General features: G+C 42.3%; 1 protein-coding gene across 1 annotated transcript; it reads right to left on the bottom strand.

Annotated features, from left to right (window-relative positions):
* Positions 1-256: 256 nt before the first annotated feature.
* On the bottom strand, positions 257-24,132 carry LOC121941754 (girdin-like). Its single transcript, XM_042484622.1, is given in 30 exon segments — positions 257-625; positions 628-1,454; positions 2,524-2,586; positions 2,753-3,007; positions 4,067-4,144; positions 4,758-4,969; positions 7,323-7,415; positions 7,642-7,787; positions 7,975-8,161; positions 8,268-8,411; positions 8,504-8,781; positions 8,932-9,093; positions 9,296-9,469; positions 9,987-10,128; positions 10,241-10,371; positions 10,920-11,114; positions 11,230-11,435; positions 11,531-12,202; positions 13,359-13,503; positions 13,665-13,811; positions 13,918-14,076; positions 15,040-15,121; positions 16,011-16,186; positions 16,810-16,950; positions 17,168-17,251; positions 17,343-17,401; positions 18,631-18,700; positions 20,895-21,000; positions 23,895-23,986; positions 24,070-24,132. Coding segments are annotated over 30 exon segments (5,556 nt in total). The 3' UTR covers positions 257-358.
* Positions 24,133-25,069: the final 937 nt, after the last annotated feature.

Here is a 25,069-nt window from a genome sequence, read left to right as displayed (position 1 = left end):
GTTTATGAAATTATGATAATAATTAGGGGGGATGATTTTCTAATAACCCTCCCCTCTCTTTTTAATCAAAATTTGAAATAGTTTTCTTGTCACCTTTTACTAATCCCTTGTAATTTGTGGAACATTTCTTGCCAATTTTTTCCCCATGTTTTTCAAAACCAAGTTGCTCAGGTTTTAAATAATCAAATACTTGTGAAAGACATCTGAACACAGCACAAAAAAAAATGAAGTTAGTCCAGGTTTCAAGGGGTTAAATTACAGTGACTTAAATTGTGTGCTTCAGTTAATGTGATGAAAAGTCGCTTTGTAGCTTCCTGCTTTAATTCAACATTAATATTCTGTGATGTGGCCGCTGCTTTCATGCAGTTGTGAGCGGTTTGTCCCTCTCCTCTATCCCCGCTGCATTCTGCCTCTGCTCGTTCTCCATGTTGAGCAGTGTTTGTGGCATATTGGGAGTGGACTCCTGGCTCACAAGCTGACAGTTCTGCACCCGAGATGGATTCAGACAAAGGAAGGTCTGATTGTTGTCGAGAGCATCCAGACTGGTCGTGGTTGTGACCACAGTATCACTGAAGATCGTGTTTGAGAAGACAGAGTTAAAAGTGAATGAGGAGCCAATAAGTGTAACTCCTGCACGGGGGATTTGGGCCCGTCTGTAGGAACAACAACCGTTGGGTCTCTGGGAGGTTTGACTGGAGGAATGGACTGACTGTTATTGGTCTCTGGTTCGGGTTGACTTGCTGCTTCTTCCTGATTACTGCTCTCTTCTGAAACCTGGACGGAGAGCGGGTCAGTCTTGACTGTCACTCTGCAGTCGCTGTTCACACTGGAGCGTCTGGACGATCCCTCAGCTGTGGAAATGACACTGCTGGCTCTCGGGAGACTTTTGGGTGACTTGGGCCCTTTCAGTCGCCCCTCTTTCCCCAGAGGAGTGGAGAAACAGTTGAGGCAGCCAGACATTGAGGATGACTTACCCTGAACGTACAGCACTGTGATAGGTGAACAAGCCAAGACTCGGCTATTTTCAGCTTTCCCAGAGTTTGTTTTTGAATCCATCCCATTGAAACCTGGGTTCACTGTGATTTGACCCGCTGAGTCTGACGAGCGGCGCATCACTTTCGCTCTTGACCCCCTTCGGATGCTCTTTGTACCCCTTGTGAGCCAGAAGTCCTGAGAGAACCCAGGATTTTTCTGTTTTGATGCGGACTGGATATCTGAACTCTGGCTGTTGGTAATGGGCATAGTGGAGGCTTTCTCCTTGTGCTGCTGCAGCTTCTGTGTGTGTTGGGGTGTGGAGGTGTCGCTGGGGGGCTGGAAGGACGAGGAGGAGGAGCAGCGGCGTGACGGGGGCTGCTGGACAGGGCTGCTGCCATTTGACCATGGCTCATTTTCCAGACTCAGGCTGAACTCACCACTGCTCTCACTCTGGGCTCGACTCGGGACGCCATTCAGCCCTGGAGAGAGATAGGATGATTTTTTCTGAAAGAGCCACAATGCACACATTTACACGTTTACCATAAAACTATATCAGATGTATAATCACAATATATTTGTAAATGAACAAGTCGTCCCCAAATCAAAGATACATATTTTCCCTTTTTTTTTTTCTCTATTTTTCAGTCTTCATTGTTTTGGTGTGAGTTGCTGAGTGTTGGAGATATCAGCTGTAGAGATGTCTGCTTTCTCTCTAATATAATGGAACTGTATGGCACTTGGCTTGTGGCATCAAAACACCAAAAAATATATTTGACAAACTCATCAGCAATGTCTTTTTCCAGAAATCATGACCTGGTTACTGAAAAAATCCACAGACCTTGTTGTGAGCAGCTTCATGTCATAACAATTTTCTTTCAACCAAACTACATCCACTGCATTTATCATGGCGCAGGAGGAAGCGTGCAACTGCTCATGGACCAGAGGCACGTACTCACGACAGTGCGAGATGTAAACATTAATGGATCCTCTTCGGCTGAGTTGTAACGTTAGCTAGCTCAGTGGTGCCCGGTGAGCTAACAGTAGATGCATGCTTCCCTCTGCACGTGTTTGACATGGTGCAGGGTTTTGTTCAGTGGAAACAAAATAGTTTCAACATAAAACTGCTCACAACAAGGTCTGTGGATTATCTTGCATAGCTGGGTCATGATTTTTGGAAAGAGTTTTTTTGCACTAGCTGAGTGTTATTTAGTTCCATTATATTTGAGAAAATGCAGACATCTCTATGGCAGATATCTGCAACACTCAGCATCTCACACCAAAACCATCTAGATTGGCAAACAGCTGTACGAGTTAGAGGAAAAATATTGTACGTATAATTGATTTTTGGGGTGAACTGTCCCTTTAATGACCATCAGGGGGCATCAAAATCAAGTCTTTCTCTAACAGTTGTTGGACCCTTTGGTCAGCACAGAGATTAATATGAAACAAGGTCATGATTGCAATTTGATGGATTTGCTCTAATTCCCAAGCTGGTAATACATCTGCATGCTTGCTGAATCCTCTACACGGGAATCCACAAGGCTTTACCGTGATTTTGCTCGTCGTTGTCCTCAAATCCAGATGGCACAGCTCTGTCACTGGAATCCTTGTCTGCGGGGCAGAAAATGAGGAATCAGTGAATGGTTACGAGCGACTGACACTTCTCAACACTTCAATGCTTAAAATGAGAAAAGCACGAGAGCACCGTCTTTGCTCTACTCTCCTCTAAACAATGAAGATGGTGTGAAACATAACAGTGGCTCATAAATGCCTCTACCTGTCACCCAGAGCTCAGAAACATCTGGAACAATGTTGGTTGTGTCAGTGGTTGTGATGGTGACGTGGCCAGATGGTGGTTGAGTGGTGGGAGGATTAAGGTGGAGGATGGACAAGATTGATGTGGTAAGGGATGAGGACAATGCGTTCTTCCCGTCCTCCTCCATTTCAGCCTCTGACCCTTCGAGCTGCTCTGAGCTGTCTGCCCACCGCTTCTCCTCCAACAGGGCCGAGGGGTACGCCAGGCTGCTCAGGGCTGCATTGTCGGACCAAGGAGTTGAAGAAGTGGGAAATGAATGAGGGATGGGGGTAGACAGGTGAACTGGTCTTGGGGATTAGGAGGTATTTTTGTTCTATGGTGTGGAAAACATGTCAAGAGTAATGGTTTGTTTGTGGTTTTATGCTGTTAATCCCTACAGTGCAGCTGGCTTCTGGTAGTGCAGATCTCATGCAGCGTCACTGTCCTCCTGCAATGCAGCATTTCTTTGACCTCTGATAAAATACCCCAGATTATCTTCAAATATAGCCACTCTGCTCAAAAATGCTGCCAGTGCTTAAGTATGTAATATCATGTCTAATTTAGTTGGGTAAATGTGGTGAAATGAGGTTGGCATGGACACATTACTAACATATAACAACTGATTTTACATCAGCTGAGAAGCATCCTGGCTGATGAATCCCACTTAACCCTTTAAAACCTGAGCAAATTGGCTTGATTTCTTTCAAAAACATGGGAAAAAGGCAATGAGCAACTTGATAAAGAATTACCCCAAAATTAGAACAAAAAAACATAAAAGGTACATGAAAATTACCTGAAAAATTAAAAAAAAAAACAAAAAAAAGACAAAGAAAAAAGTTAAACAACATCAATAAATAAAAATTCAATTACCTGGAAAAAAAGTGAATGGAATTAATAATAATTCTATTAAATTTGAAATATTTAATTATGATAATTCTAAATAGATTTTTTTTGTACATTGCTTTCTTTTTAGCTTCCTTCCAAATAATTTTCCAAATGTACCGATTTACTTGCAAGTTGCAGAATATTTCTGGCCAAGTTGCTCATTGCCCTTTTTTCTATTTTGTTCAAAAGAAAATAAACCAATTTGCTCATTGTCCAAAGTTCTAAATACTTGTGAAAGACATTTGAACGCAGCCCAAGAAAAGTTTCAAGGGTTGAACTAAGGTTACTTTGATGTTATGGCGTGCAGTAGAAGCAGATAAAGCATTGATACACTTGGTATTATCAAGTTAGCAGTGAAATAAAATGCTACAGTCAAGATGCGGGAAGACACCGGATCACAGTCTTTCTTACACATGGAACGACGGAAGAGGGACTTGACTTTGTCTCTGTCCTTCAGCCTGTTCCTCATACGGGGAAACATTTTGGTGGCTATTTAACAGCAAAGTGCAGCCACATGGGAGAGAGACAAAAAGGGATGGATGTAAGCAGAGAGAGGAATGTAAGGGAGGAGAGAGGTAGGAAGGGAAAGACAAGGGTAAGGAATGAAGAAATACATTAAGAGACAAGTAAGACACAGGGGAAGACATTTTGAGGACTGTTGAGGAAAGTTCACACACATCATGCATCATTATGAATGACCCTTTGGACATGAGACACACAAACATGCAATACCTGCATTATTTATGTTTTTATTAATCAGTGTTATTTAAAAATTAATTTATTTATAAGTTTTTATGTTTCCTTGAAAAATGAGGCTGAGGGGGAAGTTTTATCACATTTTGGGTGGATGTCCGTCCTTCAAATACAGCTTCATGTGTAGATGAAGCTGCTGTTGCTATCGGTTCACTCATGTCTGTCAGGCCTCTGGCTGTGAGCTGAACTTCACATGAACACACTCCTGAATGATCTTTGTGCCCTGCCTCTGATGGTGATCTTAATTCCTGGTCTATGGCTGAAGCAGTGAAGGATGGGCTCTTAAAAGAGACCCGCACTGCCAAGTCAATGGGAGATGATCTGGTGAATTCAAGAAGGTCATACTCACTGCTGTTACGTCGGGGTGAGATTGCATCACCTGCTGAGGTGGAGGCTGAGCCTCCAGAGCCATCAGAGCTAATGAAGGAGCTGTTGTCATGACAGGGGAGGTGCGGTTCAGCAGCGCCTGATCGTGTGGGTGTGTGTGGGCAGTTGAGTCCTTGCTCACGGCTATTGGATTTAATCAACTTTTTCAGTTTCAGAGTGATCCAGTTTCCACGTCTGTGTCAGAGCAGATAGACAAGAAGAAATCAGTTAATAACCAACCATGCAGGGGTGTACTGGAGCAGTGTAACCCCTGGGTAATCCCCAGAACTAAATGTTTAATGTGAGCAGAGGGTTGTGCCATGTCATATCGCCCACATTAACCTTTAATATGATAAGATATATTCAGAATGTGATAATGGCAATCTTAATAATAATAATAATGGCGTCATACCAGTACATACAACAACAACGAGGATGACTGAAAGCGAAACCGCAGCTATTTAGATGTGTAATTTTTGATAAATTATATTTTGCTGTAATATCTATATTTCATAGGCTACCGAATCTGAATCTCACCATGCGACCACTGGATTGTTTACAAATTAAAGATCTGAGAATTATTTTTTGTTCAGTTTTAACCGAATATTTGAGGACAAACGACATTTATGTTTATGTTCTCATATCATCAAGAAAATTGTTACAGCTAATATACGCTTAAATATCGTGATATTATTTTTAAGGCCATATCGCCCGCCCTGTAAGCAGAATTGTTTACAATCGCTACAACAGTAGAACTGCTATTGGGGAAAATTGTGGGCATCGCCCTTTAAGAGTAACCTGCTTATAGTTTGTTTAGGGTGTACGTACCGCAACATGAGGGGTAACAGACTACCTTGCTCATGTTGTATTTACCTGTGATTAGTCCATATCGAGAGAAACGTCACGTGTCTGAACTTGTGATTGGTCGATGGGCGGGGCCAAGAGTGAGCGTGTCTGAGATGAGAGACGGCGGCGCTGCTGCGCGTGTGTTTTTTCCTCCTTTACGGTAGCGACTAGCTACCAAAAGTCAGTCAAATTACCATTTAGTTATAGTTATATTCCTTAACAGGAATTGTGTTGTTCAGCTCAAAGTTTGTTAGCCGTACAGTGCTCCTGCCAGCAGCTGTCAGCTTTGTAAGATATCCTCTGCAGGTCTCGTCTGCCGCTAGCATCTCTGTTAGCTCCTCGCTAACGACTGAATGGACGGAAACCCGCCGGGTCACCAGATCAGGTCACCAGGTCCATGGATGTATTATGAGGAAGTCACGGGACCTGGTAATACATCCACGGTCCCGTGTGACGGGAAAGCACGGTGCTCCTCTGGGTCCGAGGGAGATCAGCTGCTGTCCTTCATCATCGCCACTGGGACTTTAACTGGACTCACATCTGCTTGTGGATTTCGGAGACTTCTGAACTGTGAGTAAACCGCTGTCGCTTTGCTCCGGTGAGTTAAAGCCACATTCAGACAGATTTGATAACACACTTCACTAACGAGCTGCGTTCAGTTTGTAACGGGGGTTATTGTGTTTGTTGCTGGCTTTTTTGTTTAATTTTCTGTTTGGGTCCACAAAAAAAACAACAACAGCAATTTGTAGAGAGAGTTTAAAGTGTCCAGACGCCAAAACAATTGCGGCAGATCTTGAGCTGGCCATTGAGTTCGGGGCCAGGGCTCGGGACCCTGCAGCTCGGGCGGTTTGGTGAAACAAGGAGCTGGCAACATTACTGTTTTGGATGACTTCACAGCTCTCATAGTGTTTTGGGTGCAGCTGTTTAAAGTTAAAAGGCTCTGATCAACCCACAGTAGTCTTCCTGCCCAGCACCGAACAACAGACTGACAAAGTGAATAACTAGCTGTTGAACATAGTGAAGCATTTTAGCAGTTAAAGATTTCTTTGCCCCAAGAAGTTGGTGGAGACCAAAAACAGAGCTAAAACTAGAATTATTGCATCGTGGTTGTATGCCTCCACCAAACAGTCAAGTTGCAGTTTACACACATTGTGGCGCCACCTGGTCTGACATTGTAACATAATATTCACTTATGTTTCAGCCAAAGTCTGATTTTTTTCTTGTGTTTATAATTGCAGTGTCACCCATTCTGTTGCCATTTCCATCCTGACACTGTGGCACACAATGCTTAATAACGTCTAAATAAATGTAAGTCCCATGTTTTACAGACCTCGTGTTTTACAGACCTGTTCCTCAAACAAACAGATGAGGTGATCCTCTTTCGCCTTCATCCAAAACTGACATAAAAACAACGGATGGCTGGTTAGCTATCTAGCTTGCTATTTCCACCATGCTGCCATGTTACACTGGTTACAGAGAATGAGGAATAACGTTAAAGTAATGCAGTACTGTCAGCGTCTGTCAGTGAGTGCACCGTGTTTGTGCCTATTTAATTTGAAATAACAACAGCCGATAGGGAAACAGCAACATCACAACATTAGTCTCACTGACCAATGGTCACTCACTCACTGAGTTTCGCGTTTATATGGCTGGCCTCGCATGCTGCGGTCCACCCAAAAATCTTAGTTAACAGCCAACTTACCTGCGAGGAGGCGATGGCTCATAAAACTTGTACTGGTCCATTATCTTTTCCTCCAGCTTCTCCTTCTGCCTCCTCAAATCATTAAGCTTGTCACTGAACAGAGATAGGCAGAGACAGAAAATAAATAGATAGATCATCAGTTATAATTTCGTGCCTTCTTTTCATTGTGTATTAGTACATTTTGTGCTTTCTGCAAGTGCTAAACTCTTAGCCTTAATGTGTTTGCTCATTACCAAACGAGTGTAACACACTGTAAATCCACACGAGACCCTGTGTAATGCTACTTTATCTTGTCATGGTGTTGGACCTATCTGCTTACATGTACTGTCGCTCTTCAACGTGAAACAGATCCTTGCTCTCCATAGTCTGCTCCAGCAGGGTTCGGTTCTGGAGCATCAGGGTCTCGATCTGGCTGAGCAGGTGGCGATTCTCTTCCTCCAGGTTGCCCTTCAACTGGCTCAGCAGCTACACATCACATACACAAGCAGCCATAAGTGCACACGTAAAACACTCACTATCATGCAATTATTAAAACACACAAAATAAAGCATTACTAATACATAAAGGCATCTCATAGTCAGTTACATGGTAAATGTACGTATATTATTTAATAGGAAATACCACACCAGCTCATCCTGATGCATGTCAGTACCTCACACTGGTTGGTGAGCTTTGTGGAGGTGATGTCCAGCTGCTGAAATTCCTTCTTGAGCTTGGAGAAGTCAGCCTCAAGCCAGGTGTGCTCCAGTTTGGCTTCATTCAGCTGGCTTTTGAGCTGCTTGTGATCTGATGTCAGTAACTCGTTGTCGTTGAGAAGCTGACGGTATGTTTGATTCAGCCTTTTAAAAAAAAAAAAGATGCATGTGATGTTTATTCCCTTTGTGTAAGCCCACATTCATGCATTAGTCTGGATGTGCACCAGTGTGCATTCTTGTGCCTGCTCACCAATCCTTCTCATCACGGAGCCTGCAACACTCAGCAGCAGTGGTCCTGTGCTGTTCTTTCTCCAGAGCCATCCTCATCTGCTCCTCTTTCAGGGCTTTCTCCAGGTCTTCTAGCTTGGTCCGCTGCTGCAACAGGCTATTGTACCTAAAATATATCAACAATACATACATGAAAAAACACCCACGACCATGCAGGGATCTTGTACATCATAATATGACAATAGTGTCTTCCCCCACCTGTCCTGCAGTGTGCGATGCTCCAGCTCCAGTGTTCGATGTGCGTTTTTCAAACAGCCTTGCTTGCCCATCAGGGCCTCGTACTCCATGGCTTGCCGTTCGTGCAGAGCCGCCAGCCGCTCGTGATCTCGTAGCAGCTGCTCATGAACGCTGCGCATCTCTTCGCGTTCCCGTATGGCACTGTCCCGCTCACTTTCTGTGCCCGACTGCTGCTGCTGCAGCTGAGCGTTCTGAGCCATGAGGGAGGCGCTCTGTGAGTTCAGAGTGGATTTTTCCACCTGAAGAAGAAAGGCACCCAGTTAATAAGAAGTTAATGCAGCACATCAGTGTGTACTGTCTGCATGCATCCTGATGCAGAGGCTTGAATATATGTGAACAGGGGCTGTTATGTTAAGTTTACTACAGAGAAGAGTGTGTCACAGTGGCACCTGCAGGTTAGCATTGTGCGTCTGCAGAGCTGTGTTGTTCTCCTGCAGTGAGGCAGCCTGCCTCTGCAGGGCGAGGATCTGAGCCTGCTGACTGTCAGACTGACTCTCCAGCTGCTTCAGCTGGGCTTGCATAGCCTGACGCTCTGCCTCCAGTGTCGCGTTCTGGAGGAGTGACGTGAAAATGATTGTAAAATGTGACATGAAAACTGTGGGGTAATGTTAACCTCATGGCCCTCACCACATTGTTTACTCTATTATTAACATTACATCGAGGGCAAGTGCTAGTGTGTTTAAAAACCAATAGTACAATTTTTGAAAATGTATTATTAAAGGTCGTCTACTTTGATAAAGGCCAACAACGTACATTCCTCTCTACTTCAATGAGACGGTCTTTGAGCTTCAGCAGTTCTTTGGTGGCCTCCTGGCTTTCACGCAGCCATTCGCTCATTGCCTTGCCAGTCTCTTTGGGAGGGGTGGGACTTGATGCTGTCCACTCTTCTTCCTGCCTCTGCTGCAGGGCCTCGTAGCTCAGCTTTACCTGTGGGATCAAAGGTTAAAACCCTGGTTCTGTAGCAAATAAAATAAACTCTTATATCCATAAGAGTTTTTTAAAAATCAATCTGCACTCTAACAGGCATGGGTGGATTATGAGAGAATGGACCCTGGGCACAGACATTCAAAAGGCCAACCGCTTCTCCTACATAAGACTAAGACACAGACTTTGTGGTGGTTTTGCATGTCTTTGTTGTCATTGTGGTGTGCCTGTGTCTTTTTTTTAAGATATTTTTTGGGCTTTTTACCTTTAGTATGATAGGAAAGCTGAAGAGAGAAAGAGAGAGGATGACTTTGTGTCTTTGAGGTCATTTTGTGTCTATTTCAGTTTCTTGCACTCTCTGTGGTCATTTTGAATCTGCTAATTTGAGGGACATTTTGTAGGTGAAGGCCGGGTGCGGGGCCCTGACACTGTGGGACTCTGCAGCTGTGCCCGGTAGGCCTGTTAAGTAATGTATTTATGCTAACAAGCCTCCAAAGGTGAGTTTTAGGTCACAACTTACAGTCTTGAGCTCTCGGCGCAGCTGCTGGTTCAGGGTGGACGATTCCTGCAGACGAGCCTCTAAAGCTGCCATCTTTTCCTCTTTAATCTGAAGAGATTTTTTCAGAGATGACTCTAACTCTGACTCCAGCATCTTGAACCTGCTGCATAGACAGAAAGAATAAAGGACCAACGGTGGCACTATAACAATCCTATTTTCTTATCATATTAACTGAAATTTTAACAAAATGGGAACTCCAAGGCGGATGTAAAAACCTGTTGTCCGCTGCCTCTTGTTCAGCCTGCTGCATACTCTCCTGGTTCAGGACCTTCATTTCCAACTCATGGGCCAGCCTCTCCACTTCATTGTCTCTCTGCTGGGTCTTCAGCTTCTCGCTCACCAGCTCCTACAGATGAAAAATATATGTAGATTACAGTACAGACTAGGGCTGGGCGATAAATCGATTTTATCAATTAATGCCGATTTGTGCCGATTTTTAAAATGAAAATCTAGATTTTCTCTTTAACTTCCTCCAGAACTTAATGTTTTTTTGTTTTTTTTTACTGTTTTGTGATATGCAGGCCTGGTTAAATATAACCAGCAGGCCATTGCAGGTGTGACAACCTTAGGACATTAAATTGACATTTACAATATATGAATACTTTTCAAACACTGTTATACCATCACAGATGCAAAAGACAACAACAAAAAACTTTTTTTTACAGTATTCATTATAGCTTTTGTCTATTTTTTTAAATAAATGCTTGAATGTAGAGTTTGGTGAGTTGTGGATCCTATTGCATGTGAGTTGCACATGTACATTCTGAGAAGCCCTGTAAAACACATGCACACTGCTGCTAAAAAACATGCATTATCAGTAAAACATCAGGTTAGGTCAAAGCAGACTATTTATAGTCAGCGTAAAATTGGACAGCACAGACTTCCCTCCCTCACCTCTCTGAGGGTGGCCAGTGTCCTCTGGTCGATAGCGGCTTGCTTCGTCAGTTCTCTGTTGTCCCGCTCCAGGCCTTTGACCCTTTCAGCAGTCTCCCTTAACCCCTCCACCTCCTTTACAAGAAAACGCATTTCTCTCTCCAGACTGGCCATACACACATTGCTGCTGTCTAAGTTGGCTTCTTGGATTTCAGCCTGAGACAGAGGAAGGTAAAACAGTAGCCATTTCATTCAGGAAAAACATCTTCCAAACATTATCCTACCTTAAGTTTGCAACTGACACCTTGTCCTAGAAAACCAGCCTACCTACCTGCTGTCGGAGTCGTCGATTCTCTTTCTCTAGCTGCCTCTTTTCCCTCTCTAAGACTGTGGTTTCTTGCTCTAGACTTTGCTTCTCTGTCTCTAGTTGCTCCAGGCGCCGTGCGGAGATCCGAAGTTCCTCTAAAGTGGCCTGCAGACTCTGATTCTCTGCCTCAAGCTCCTGGACCTCAGCCTCCAGGCGCTGAACTTTACGGTCTACAGAGTCGGAGGGTGGTTAGAAAAAATAAACAAATTAGGAACTGCATGATTGCATCACTCTCTGTAATGTTGATTTGATTCACAGATCTAACCAGTGTTATCGAGGGAAGTCTGTAGATGCTGATTAACCGTGTCCAGGGCCCTGCACTTGGCCTCCAACCGCTGTGTGTGCTTGCTGGCATAGGAGGGGCGTGCTGGCAGACCTGTGAAGATGCTGTCGTGGCAGGGACTGCTGCTCTTCGAGCCAGGGGAGCGGTCGCGTGATCCAACAAAACAATGGAGCCTATTGTGATTGTTTTCTAAGACTTCCATATCGGACATCAATTCTTTGAAATGGTCTCCACTGTCTTCATCCTCTAGCTGTCCTTTCTCCTGAACATGAAGTTCTGGATTATCTGTGAGGAGGATCTCACTCTGGACTCCCTCCACCTCCTCTGTGTGGAGTGGCTGATTGCAGTTTGTATCTCCTTTTAGCAGCTGCTGCGTGCTGAGCAGGGAGGCATTAGTGTGGTTTTGTATATTTGAGCAGGAGGTTTTCAACCCCATGGGTTCATCTGTTGATGAAGTACAATTGTTGGTGCCACAGACCACCTGGCAGACGTGATCACACTGGAGGTGATGGCCATGTTTGGGCTGCGCGCTGTTGTTATTGGAGGCGGCTCTGAGTTCCTCTATGGTCCTTAAGAGACTTCGGTTCTCCTTCTCCAGCTTCAGCATCCGACTGCGGGTCCTCTCACTCACCTCCTCGCTCAGAGTCTGCTGACCTTTACACAAACACATAGTGACAATTAACTGAGGGAGGTCAGGACTTGAGACAGACCGACTAAAAGACAAGTTGTAAACATTTAAAGGAGCTGTTAGGCTTTTTCTGACACACTCGTGGATACCTTTTATTACGTCTGTGCGCAGTATAAATGTTTGTTGAGTCTAGCTTGGCTCATTTAGCCCATTGAATGTCTGTCGGATAAATTGCAGAAGGTAGTGACGTACAAGTATTTAAGTTTTTAAACTTGAATTACAAGCACAACAATTACATTCGTTTACAGTAATTAAACTTAAACATAAAAATACTGATGTTGTTAATCTGTAAACAATTAACAGCAGTGCTCTTTAATTACAAATGAGATTGAGACAGATTTTAAAACCCTGAAATGAACATGGGCCAGACATTTTCAGCAACCTATTTAAAACTTTTAGTTTTAGTTTTGATAACAAAAAAACACTAAACAAAAATGTATGCTGTAAAAAAAATTAAAATAAAAAAAGAGAAAAAGTCATATATCTGACCCAGGCACATGTTACTGTTCAGAAACACACACACCTCACACACATTTTTCATGAGGTCTTGGAAAAGTTTTCAGCAAAAGATATATGATGTTTTTTTTGATTATTAAGCACAACTCATGTTTTGAAAAGCTACTAAGCGTGGGCAAAACTGTGCCGTGGTACTGCACATGTGTAACTCAACCAAGATGAGAAGCAAGCAAGATTGCGCATTCGTTAACTACCTTTGGACAATATATGTAGTTTACATATTTTATCTCATCGGTATATTAGATTAATGTATGCTGGGCCACTCGGAGGTTACTCCCGGGCTGGATGTGTTGCGCAGCGCACCAAGTGAATAGATCATCTAAGAGTCCATGGACATCCAGTGAATAGTCTAGGCCATGTGTTAGCAGGCGTTCAAACTGCATGCGGAGACATAAGAAGATGCATCAATATGTATTTTTTGACACTTAGAAAACATGTTAAAAGAAGGCAGTAAGTGCAAATAAACTGAAGCGCTCATGCATACATTTATTCAGGCGTGATCACACTTCCATTATCAGTATCCATTTCCTCTCTTACTCCGCCATTCAATCAGTCCCGTCCATTCAGCCCCCCACAACTTTATCTTACTGTATCACCAGCTCTTACCCTGAGAGTTCTCAGTGGTCTTGGAGAGCTGCTCTAACTCCCAGCCCAGGTGCTGGGACTCCTCCATGCTCCTCCTCTGAGCCAAACACAGAGCCAGGTTCTCCTCCTGCAGCTCCTCAATGCGCCTCCGATCTGCCTCCTTCTCCTGAAGTGAAGACACAAAGGTATCAGAAGAGGTATAAGAACAGACTCTGTTGAGGGACTGGGTGACCATTAAATCTACAAGCCGACTGAAGCATCTAATGTGAAGTTCTGGATGTTTTGGTATTATACTGCGACTGATCTCCTTGTATGCAGACATCTGACCTGTTCCATGTCATGGACCCGGGCCTTCAGCAGCAGACTGTGCTTCTCCAGCTGGTGGATTTTATCGGAGCGTGCCCTCCAGCCCGCCAACTGATCCTCCAACACCTCTTTGGTCTCCTGTAGCACCCTGTTATCCTCCTTTACCTCCTGAAATACGCAAACATAACAAATAATGTGTGATTGTTGCATCAGAGGATTCATTAATTTGTTTAAGCTCCAACCATATTTAATCATAATCAATGACCGCATCAACCTCCACTTTGGCCTTGTAGAACTCCATCTTGTGCAGTTGCTCCCTGTAGCGTCCCACTTCACTCTCCAGCTTGTCTGCCTTTATGGCTCTTTCTCTCAGGGCGTCCAGCTCGTCACGGTAGGTGCGGGCTGCGCGGGCGTCTATAGTCAGCTGGGAGTTCTGGTGTAGGTTCAGACAGAGGCATGATTTACAACAAAAACTTAGAAAATGGTGCTCTGCGCCATTCTTTTTCCAAGTTCTGGAAATCTTCGTGTCCCTCGGCTTATGTTGGTTTAATGTCAGTGTAAGTTTGTTATTTGTATGTAAAGTTAGTTGCACTGATGAATGTTTTGATATTAACAATAGATCAAATCAGTATTTGAATGAGTCCAGAGAATTATCACCCAACTCTGCATCTGAAACTACCCTTTATCTGTTGCCCTTTTGTTTTTGGCTTTTCTTGTCTTTCAGCTCATTGTCTTGGTTTTTAAAGGTCCACTACTTTACAATTGTGGCTCTGTCTTACAGCTCTCATCTGATTTTGCAGCGGTTTAACAGGCAGGTCTGATAACTGTCCTCTATTGGTCCTACACCAAAGGACACAGACAAATTTAGCACCTGGTTGGTGGAGTATTTAGCAGCTAAAAAGACAGAGATTTCAGAGTTTGGTGAAGACAAAACCAGAACTAAAAATAGAGTGTATATTGGACTTACATACATCAGGTGGACAGAAACATGAATACTGAAGTTGCTCTGTGTCTGCTGGATGTCTAAACAAGCAGATATTTGCTCGGACATTGTGTTAGCTTGTTCCCAAAGTGCCCAAAACATCCATTGATCTTGCTTAAATTTGCAACAAATGTTTGGCTGTTGGAAACATATAAACCTTGCTAACTTGTACAGCCACAGGGTTTACACGGAGAATACAAATTGAGATCTCCTATTCAGACAAATCCACATCAGCTTTGGTTATATCTCTGATTCAGAGTTCGGAGGTTAAGATTTGCTGCCTGTCATTAAGCATTGCTCTGCAGCAAAGTGTGGTATGCAATAATCTGCATAATCTGCAGAGCGGTCAGAAGGTTTACTGCGTGTCACCATCAGAAGGAGTTGCAGTTTCTTTGTCTCTGTCTGAACTCAGACCTCCTGCTGGATCCTCTTCAGCTCTGCCTCCATGTTCTCCAGCTCATGTCTGCAGTCCAACATCTGCTCACTCTTCTCCTCTCTGGATGGGTCAGATGTACAGTGCAGAAAGACAAGCAGGCAGTCTGGTTAGTGTGGACTTCTTTTCTGCAATACTATATTGCATAATTAAATACTTTTAAATACTGTAAATGACTGAATACAAATCATTTGGCTACAAACTTGCATTGTGCAAATTTAAATATAATTTATTTCAACAAAAAAAAAAAAAAAAAACCCTCAAACCCCATTTTCCCTCCCACATGTTGTCAAGAACTAGATTCATGCGGGTTCTGATGTGTATATGCACATGAACTGTCTTAAGGACGGGACCATGCATGATGCTTTAAGTGATATTGTGTTTGCTCAGAGGCAGCAGTGTGTGAATCTGAGCGTCCCAACGAGAGGACAATACAGCTGAGAAGATGGGATAGAACGCAACGATGGGACTGAGATCTTGATCGGATCAGGGTTAGTGTGTGTGTGTGTGTGCTCTATCCGCTGAAATGCAGAGCCAATGTGGGTCAGTGGTGGTGCACAGCCATGGAACCTGCCAAGCAGGCAGTAATGTGGGCCAAACTCCCAGGGGCATCTCTTATCCTGTAGTATCCCTCTCTCTCTCTTTCTGTCTCTCATTCACTCTGTCTTGGCAGTTCCCCAGAGGACAGGCCAACTCTTTACAAACAGCCATCCTGAATTGAAACTCATACCAAATCAAGAGACAGTATCAAACTCAACGCAACGTTTTGGAGAATTTCTACCAGTGTGTAATTTTGTTTTCATCTCGGAGCAACAGTTCTCCTATGCTAGGGGCATATTTGATGTAAGGTGCTTTTATGACTGTGAGCTTTTTACTATTTTCCCCTCATGTTTTGTTGCTTAACTAACTGCTTTGTATCTTTTTGAAAATAGAATAGCAATTTGGCACTCACAGTTCTTGTCTTAGTCGTCTGATTTTGGCCTTAGAGTCGGCCAGCTCCACCGCCAGATGTTGTTGAGTCCCCGACTGCCGCGGCATGCTGGGAGAGTAGCTGCCGGACTGTGGGCTGGCGGGGCTATTGAGCAAGCTAACCACACCTTCCTTTTCTTGCATCAGCTCGGCTATAGTCTGCAAAAAGGACAGGTTACAGATTAGTTTTGGCATGAATCAGTACCCAGTTTACCTCTTAAAATCTGTGCACTCAAGAGTAGAATTGTAAAAACTTGATGAATGAAAAGTTTTAACTATCTACACGTAGTTTTCATCTCGAATCCTGCGCAATTTGTAGCCACTTTATACCCCAAATATGACTTATTGTACACAATATGTTTGGATTTATATGCAGATTCAGATGAAACGTTCTGTAATCTCGTAAAGTTCCAGTGTGTAGGATTTGGTGGCTTCTAGCAGTGAGGTTTCCTTATTGAAACCTTTCCCATGTGTCAAGCATGTTGGAGAACTACAGTGGCCTATGTGAAAATATGAAAGTGCGAATGGCCCTATCTAAGGCCAGTCTTGAATTGTTCGTTCAGATGATTGAGACATTGTGGAAGTGAACCTGCTCCATATGTAGATATAAACGGCTCATTCTAAGGTAACAAAAACACAACAATTCTTATTTTCAGGTTACTGTAAACTTATAAAAACACAATTATGAAAACTACATACCATTTATGCCAATATTTTCCCCTTAATCCTCCACACTAAACATTTAAACTAACAGAATAAATGATGACATCAAATCAGTATACCTCCAGATGAATGTCCCTCTGGTCTAGCATGTGTCGGAGGTGCGTGGCCATGTTCCTCGCGGCAGCATCCAGCTCATCTGGGTGCACCTCACCGGACTCCAACCACTGCAGATCCAGCACGTTCTCCTGACTGTGGGTCAACTGGGCAACATGGTTTAGGACAATCAGGGTGGCAGGAAGAAGCACAATGTAATGTGGAAGAATACAAAGTGCACAAATATCCTCAGGATGCAGCTCCAAAAAGACATGTACAGTTACTCCTTTACCTTCTCAAGAAATCCTCTCTTCTCTCCAGAATGTCATATAAACTGTATTCCTCTTACTATACTGTATTTCACTAACAAGAAAAGCCAGATACCTCCTGAATATGTGCAGCTATGGCGGCTTTTGTATCAAAATCAAGCGTCTGGATCCTCTCGATGTACTCCTCTTTTTTCTCACACTGGAAATAAAGATGTAAACAGATTTAGATCTCTACAGCGCATGCAGGCAGTCTGTTTCAGGTTTTCTGCACACAGATTGTCTACGTTTACCTGGACTGCACACCCCAACAGCAGCAGCAAAAGCTTCTTCATTTCCTCCAGACTTTGTTCTGTGGGAGAAAAAAAGTTCATTATCTGAAATAGAAGTTATCAGATTGAAGTATTGAGGGCTGCTGGCTGGTGAATTTGGGTCACCACTTGCAGAAAGCCTTACCATCACAAGGTTGTGCAGTTATCAGACTGATAGAGTGCAATTGAATTAAAACTGTATCAGAAAGGGCTAAAGCAGTCTGTCAGTCAGGAAATACTGTAACTATTTCTTGTTAAGTGTGACTGCTTTCAGTGCTGGGAAGCCTTTTTGGGGGGAAATGCCACCTGACTTTCATTCTTCACCAGTTAGGAACAAAGACTATCATGCATTTTTCACTGTATCATTTCCCACATGCAATGAACAATTAACTTAAGTTTCATAGGACTGTTTTTTTCATTTATTTTTTCAAATTAAGGATGTGTACTTTTTAATTTGTCATAAATTTCTCTTAGATCTTTTCATTTGACCCGTTTTAGCACGGACACACGTCTGAATCTCAGGTAAATTAAAGAAATACTTCACCTGCAAAATGACCCTTTGTATATCAGTCACTCATTGTGTGTTCTATTAAAATTGTGAAGAAAATGTTTTTTCTCACATGGATCCAAGATTCATGCAGAATCCAAAAAATGAGAAAATTCTTAGCGAATTGAAGTAAATTCAGGCCACATTTAACAAAAGCAAAAATATATCAGAACACCAGTTTACAAACTCCTACACAACTTGTGCAGTAAAATCCAGATCTCATTTATCCAGTTGTATGCTCAGTACTTCCACCACATGCATTTTACTAAAATCTTACTTTTTGAAACATTCCCACCTACAAGGAGTGTGCCTTGGCAAATGTGTGTATATGACAGCAGAGTTCAAATGCATCCTTTTGCATCCATTTGAACTCTGCATGAGATGTGCGCAGAAGATGCGTGACAATTTGTAAACTTGTGTTTTGATGTTGTTTTGCTGTTGTTAAATGCTGCTCCCATTTACCTTAATTCATCAAGATTTATCTCCATTTTTGGATTCTTTGTTTACCGTGGAGGCACATGAGAAAAAAAAAACAGAACATATTCAAGGTAACAAGGGGTGAGTAATTGATATACGAAAGGTCATTTTGTTGGTGAAATATTCCTTTAATGGAAATCAATTTAGTGCTTACTGAGTATCAGCAGACAGACTTATCAGGCTTCCAGCCACATACTGACTTAGCAGCTCTGATAGAGAGGACAGATGAGCAATAAAAGAGCATACCACAGTATGGAGTCCTGCCAAGCAGCAGCACGTTTGGCAAAGGAATCATGATTAATTGTCTCAGATTATCCTGCAAAAATAAAACAGAGAAAGAGACGAGGGAGTTGGATGGAGTTAAAAGGAAGATGAGCACTTTTTAGACCAAACTCAAACAAGAACAGAATACGGCACTCGCGATCTAGCCAAAGTGCTTGAATGGACAGGGACGTATGTATGTACAGCACATAGCAGCTGCTTCAACGCATGTATAGAGACACAGCCAACAAATGGAAAAGCAGTTAGACTGGGTAGATGACAGAGCCAGTTTCCCTGGTGCAGCACTGAAATCCACCAAAATGGTTTGGTACAGCCTTGAATCAGGCTATAGGTGGCTCACCATGTACGCGTGTGCACAGGATGTGTGCTGGTTTGTGTGTAGTGTAATGTTTGTTAATAGCTCCTAATGAGGCAAAGTGACCGTGTAAAGTTCAGGAAACTATTAGCAATTCCCGTATGCAGGAAAAGCTACAGTTGACATTTAGCCTTTGATGTAATCCAGCCTGCACCATTTTTCACTGACTGCCACAGTTGAAGGAAAGTTCAACCAACTGGCCATGAATCTCCCATCATCCTCCATGTTTTCTTGCTTATGTGTGATTATTAAGTGTGGAGCTGAGAGCAAACTTCAAAGTCTTCACGGTATTAAAAAAATCTGATCAGGAAACTTGTTGTGAGGAGATTGAGGAGGACAGAGATTTACATATGTTTGTAATACATGGCCTTGAACTAGATTAAAAAACAACAGCATCTTACTGTTTATCATTTTTTGTGACTAGACTAACTTTATTATGCCTTTTTACTTACAACTATTGTATTTTCAAAATGCACTTTAAAGAAGATAGTTTTACAGTTTTGGATAGTCGCTCATTGTCCCCAGTGGGTCAGTCATGCTGACTTGGTGGTCCCTGATTGTCCCTTTAGAGCCACCATTTAGCTGAAAAATTGTCAAAACAAGTTTGTAAAAGTTACTTAGCTGTTTAGCTAGTTTTAGCTAAGCCTTAGCTCGCTATAACAAATTTGGTATAATTTTTACAACTGGCACTCAATAATGAGTGGTTAGTTCTTCATGGATCCTTTCTGCAGCTTGATTAAATGCTGTCTGATTGGTTCAAAGTGGATCTGGGGAATTAAGTAGTGACTTGCTGAGAATGAATAGCGTTAACATGCATTCAGGAGAAATGGAGATTCATTGATTTTTAATCAACATACGTTTTATATTTTGGGCTTGAGGGGAAGGTACCAAATACTTTTTGAGTCAGAAGGCTCAAATCTAAGTGAAGTCACAAGTTTCCGCTGTTAAAGTTCAAGTCGAGTTATTTTTTATTTTGTCAAGTCTTAAGTTATCAAATTTGAGTCATGTGACTTGAAGTCCACATTTCTGGCATTTAGCCCGAAGCACTGCTGTGCCTGTCCTCACAGAGCTGTTAACATGGCTCTAGAGACTTCTCAGTCTTATTTTCCAACCAGTTAAGTCTAGTCCTTCAACTGACCTTACATCTTAAAAATAGCCAGAATTAGACCAGCATGGGTGTGTTTTTCACACAGCAGCAGCTAAAAGATGCAAGAGTTGCCCTACATCTACTTTTACTGCAGTGCACTTGATTAGGGGTTATTTTAATGAGCAAAGGCATACATAAAAAGCTGCAGACTGTCTCAGGCATAAATGAATTCTGATGTTTTCCCTTCCTAACAGGTCCTTGGATAGAGAGCTGCATTGCTAGTCTGGAGAACTTGATTGTCCCCTCCTGATTTGAATGACTTTTTTCATGCTCTTAACAGAAGAAAGCTAAGCTCAAATTGTGCTTAATTACTCTGACACAGACGGCAAATCCAAGATTCGACATCAGTGTTGTCAGCCCATAAATCTCGTGACTTTATGTGTCACTCTGCAGCTCTATCTGTGGCTCTGCCTGCGGCTTTACAGGGGCTCTAAACTTGCTGCTGTGCTGATTACACAGATGTGTATACATGGCTGATATTTAGGGCGCGCATCTTAAGAACTAGTTGATCTGCTGGGACATGTGCTACCATCTGATTTTGTGTGAGTCATAGTGTGCGTGATGGATGATTCAAAATTGAGGCAGAATTGAAAACTCCCAAGTCCAATGTTCAGATATCATAATCCCATGTAGAGAGAGATGGAGAGTTTAGCAGCCTGAATCTTTACACATTATATAACATATTATATGGCTGAGAAACAAGGGGAGGGAACATTCAAAACTCACCAGATAATACGTCTTGATTTGCTGCACAAGGAAGTTCAGGTTCTGGATCCGCTGACTTGGATCCCTGCTCACTTTGTTTGTTCCCTGAGGTGTAGCTGAGGGATTTCTGCAGACGGGGTGAAATAAAAGGCATTTTCTTTTGACATTTCTGCTATTCACACACGAACAAATGGTTGTCAGTCGAATGGAGTGAGAGGAAACTACAAGCTGGCAAGAGTCTTGGCACAGAAATCACCATGAAAACATGTATGAGGTCTCTATTCATTCCTAACTTTAGCCTGTGTGACGTCATTCCTTTCAGCTAACAAACCGCACTGTTTTTGAGCCAAATGGGGCGGCATTAGACTTTCTACCCAAAGGACACCCTTTAGCTGGATTCCTAGCTGTTGGCTCTGGCCCTAATGTAGTCTGGAGTTATACACTATAGCTGAAATTGTATCATTTGTGAACACTTGTGCAGTTATTTAAGTCAGACTTCACCTTATTAATCAGTAAAGGTAGCCACCATAGATGTAGATTTTGTGGGGGACGCAGGGGGCAGGCATCCTCCTCAAAATTTCAAACTTGTGCAGTTTGTCCGCCACAATAAAATCATTAAAGAAACATAGGACTTGAAGTAATTGAAGACGTTTACATCCTAAATTGATGCAAAAATCACACATTGTTGTATCAAAATTCACCATAGTGCCGGAATTTAAGTGTTCGACGTGGGGCTAAACAATTAATCAAAATATTAGCATAATCACAATATGGCCAAATGCAATACCCAAATGCAGCATTTTTTGGTAAAATAATGATTGATAAATGTCATTAGAAAAGAAATACTCATTTCACAATATCTGTAAAAATCTGTCAAAAAATTGTAATATGATTTTTTTTCATATCCAGCAGCTCCAGTTTGATGCTCAAAACTTTCTGACAGAGGACCCCCAAAGCCCCTCTTTTTCTTAGGTGTCATAAGTTTTCATTTGCTAGTAACGAAACGGAATAAAATTTATACCACAAATGTATTACAAACGTATTTCAAGACTTGGAGAAAGAGAGACAGAAAGACATCATGTATGAAAGAGAGACATGGATGCTGTGTAGCTGCCCAGTGCATCACATGTTTTTTAGTCTGTTTGTCTCCATTTCTGTGCTGTGTGTCCTGTTTCTGTGCCTCCTCCCTCCCTCCCTCCCTCTGTCCCTCCCATCTGTGTCCCAGTGCCACTAAACACCAGCAACAAGGCCCTAATCCCAGAGGGTCTTCCAATCCAAGAGATTATCCCGCCTCTTCCCCTCCCCTCGACGCAGCATTGTTTTGCATTTAGAGCTGGTTATTGTGACCCTTAGGGGATAAGTGGGATGAATGGATACTGTAGACTTGGGGTGGCTAGACAGCATTATCCACAAGTGCATTGGGTCATCAGTTTTTTACCCTTTCTTTGCAACTCTTCAATTTCAGTTTTACCATCAACATCTTAAGTGTCTTATCATCCCAACATGAAGACTAAATACAGGGTCTCACCGCCTGTCAGCTGGCATTGTGAACAGCCAGGGGACTGGCAGTTAGTGTTTGTTAAGGGTGAAGGTAATTCCCTCAGAACATAAGGCACCCAAATCATAATCTCGTAAGTAGCGTCTTGACAGTATCTATGATGTCCATCATGTCTCTGTCCATTTGCAGTCTTTTACCTCTATCCCTCAGTGTCCCTAACTTTCATGCTAATTCTAACATTTTTGAAGGAACACTAAACCTGTAAGTAATGAGAAAGTTGCATTTAAAGGATGCCGCAGACTACAAAGATCCCCTTTATTTCCGCAGAGTGACAAAGCCTGTACTGTTGGTGCCTGCATGTTAGCAGACGCTTCACACTGTACCAGTTGCTGCCATAGTTGGCATGAAGGGAGAAGATACTTCATTCTTGAAGAAAAAAAATTCTGAGATTGAATCAGGATGCATATGCATGATGTACGAAATAGGGATGCACGATAATATCAGCATGTCAGTGGTATCAGCAAATATTGGTTTTAAAATGAAATATCAGAATCGGCCAACCTGCTAATTTCTGCTGATATCATCAACGAATTTATTTATTGCTGTTATTGGCTAAGTGAACATGTACAAAACATCAACCCTAAGTTGAGGTATTTTTCATATTTTGCTCAATGAATGAAAATTACATACACTGAAAAGCATTGTATTTCATATCTCCATCTGCTGATGGGTCATCACAATAAGAGTCTGCATAATATGATGTTAATTCGACTACAGAAGAGACATGATCACGAAATTTAGGTGGGTGAAAAAGTAGATATTTTGATATTAGTATTGGTTAATGGCTAAATGAGTTATTTTATATTAGCGTATTGGATGTAAGCAAAAAAATCAAATATTTACCTCTTTAGTACTTTATTATCATCATTAGTTTGATATAGCAAATCGATGACAGCAAGCAGCTTCAAAACACACGCTACTAGAGATGGGTTTCACCAGAGGCCTCATGATACGATATTATCACGATACATTAGTCAAGATGCAATATTATTGTGATGTCAAACATTTTGTGATATGCAGAGTATTGCGATAACATATTGCGATCTATTTGTATTTATTACCTTTTTTCAACTGTATTATAAGTATTAATTATGATTATGTCCGCAAAGGAAGAAAATTGTCAACATCTGTTTTGTCTAATAAGATAACGTTTCTCACTTCAATAATTTTTATTGCAACAAAATGAATCCAGTGGGCTGGAAAGGCAATTGACTTTATCATTCTCGTAGGCTACCAAAAGTTTGTACTTGTGTTATTAATTATTAGTATAATTAATAACACCAGTACAAACTTTTGGTAGCCTACGAGAATGATAAAGTCAATTGCCTTTCCTGGGCGTCAGTACAATATTGCCACACAAAATATCCCTATACTATGCTGTAATGATTTTTTCCCCTACAGGCTACTTATCTGAATATCTGTGTCAAAATAAAAGAACAAAACAGTGGCGTTCAGTTACTTACATTTGTGTCATTATGTCATTCAAAAAGACTCCATCCAGTAACTCAGAGAAGTCCAAATGCATGCCCCCATCATGTGGCACGAATGTCTTCACCTAAATAACAGAGAGATTATTCAGGAGACAGATTGATATATCACACTGTCTGGCAGGAAATCAGAGCCTCCTGCATTACTTACCCAAGTGACAAGTGGGCTCAGCATGAATTGATCCAGACAGGGCAGAAAAACTCCACTTTCCATCGTTACCAAGGTTGTGGCTGATAAGTCTCAACAGAAAATCCCAGATGTTTCTATCAGGAGGGGACAACCCGGTAACTACATCTTTTTCGGAAGTGAGGAAGTGTTGCAGAAGTGCACCATCCAAATCGTCCCATCCATCTTTTTTGCACTATTTTCCTTTCGGCACTGCGGTTTAGACCGTCGGCGTTTTCACTCTCAGACTCCTCAAACAGCAGCTAAACGTCGCAAAGTGCTCAAGCACTATCTTATCCGCATTTTGTCCCGCAACACCACACACACATACACACACACTAACATCCTCCGTGGTCCTCTGCTGCAAAGGCATCTGCCGTCAGCCCCCCTCCTTCTCCTCCTCCGCCTCCTCCTCCTCCTCCTCCTCCTCCTCCCAGCTCTCCTGCTCGTCACCCAAAAAAGAGTTAGCAATGATGTCTTTTTGAAAATATATATTCAACAACCCAAACTGACAGGTTGTGCGATTTCCTCTTAAAAAACACTCAGACACCTTAACATGACACGCTCCCTCGGGATAGTTTTCAGCCTCTGCAGCACAAGTGTTATTAGAGCTATCTGAAATATCTTTGCCTTTAATCTGTCGCCATGACAACGCCGCCCCCACCCCTCCCCATCAGCAGCAGCCTGCTTCACGCGACAACAAAAGCAACACTGCTGCTAACGCACACCAGCGTTAGCCACTTAGCTGGAGATGATATTTTTTGTGCATGAAACTATGAAGCAAAAAATAGGATATATGACTGCTACAACTTTTTGTAAAGTTCTGAATGTATTTTTAAAATGATAATTTATTGTGATTTAGGGACTTTGTTATTTCTTAGATGGGAGGAGGTGGTGCAAAAAGGGAGAGACGTCAAATAATTTTTCAAGCACTGGAGCGGGAATTATGTTTTTTTTTCTTGGTTTAGAGGAGGGGCATAACAAC

Source organism: Plectropomus leopardus, chromosome 4 (assembly GCF_008729295.1).
Source record: "Plectropomus leopardus isolate mb chromosome 4, YSFRI_Pleo_2.0, whole genome shotgun sequence".
Taxonomy (NCBI): domain Eukaryota; kingdom Metazoa; phylum Chordata; class Actinopteri; order Perciformes; family Serranidae; genus Plectropomus; species Plectropomus leopardus.
The sequence above is the reverse complement of the archived record's forward strand: the minus strand, read 5'-3'. Positions and strand labels throughout refer to the sequence as shown.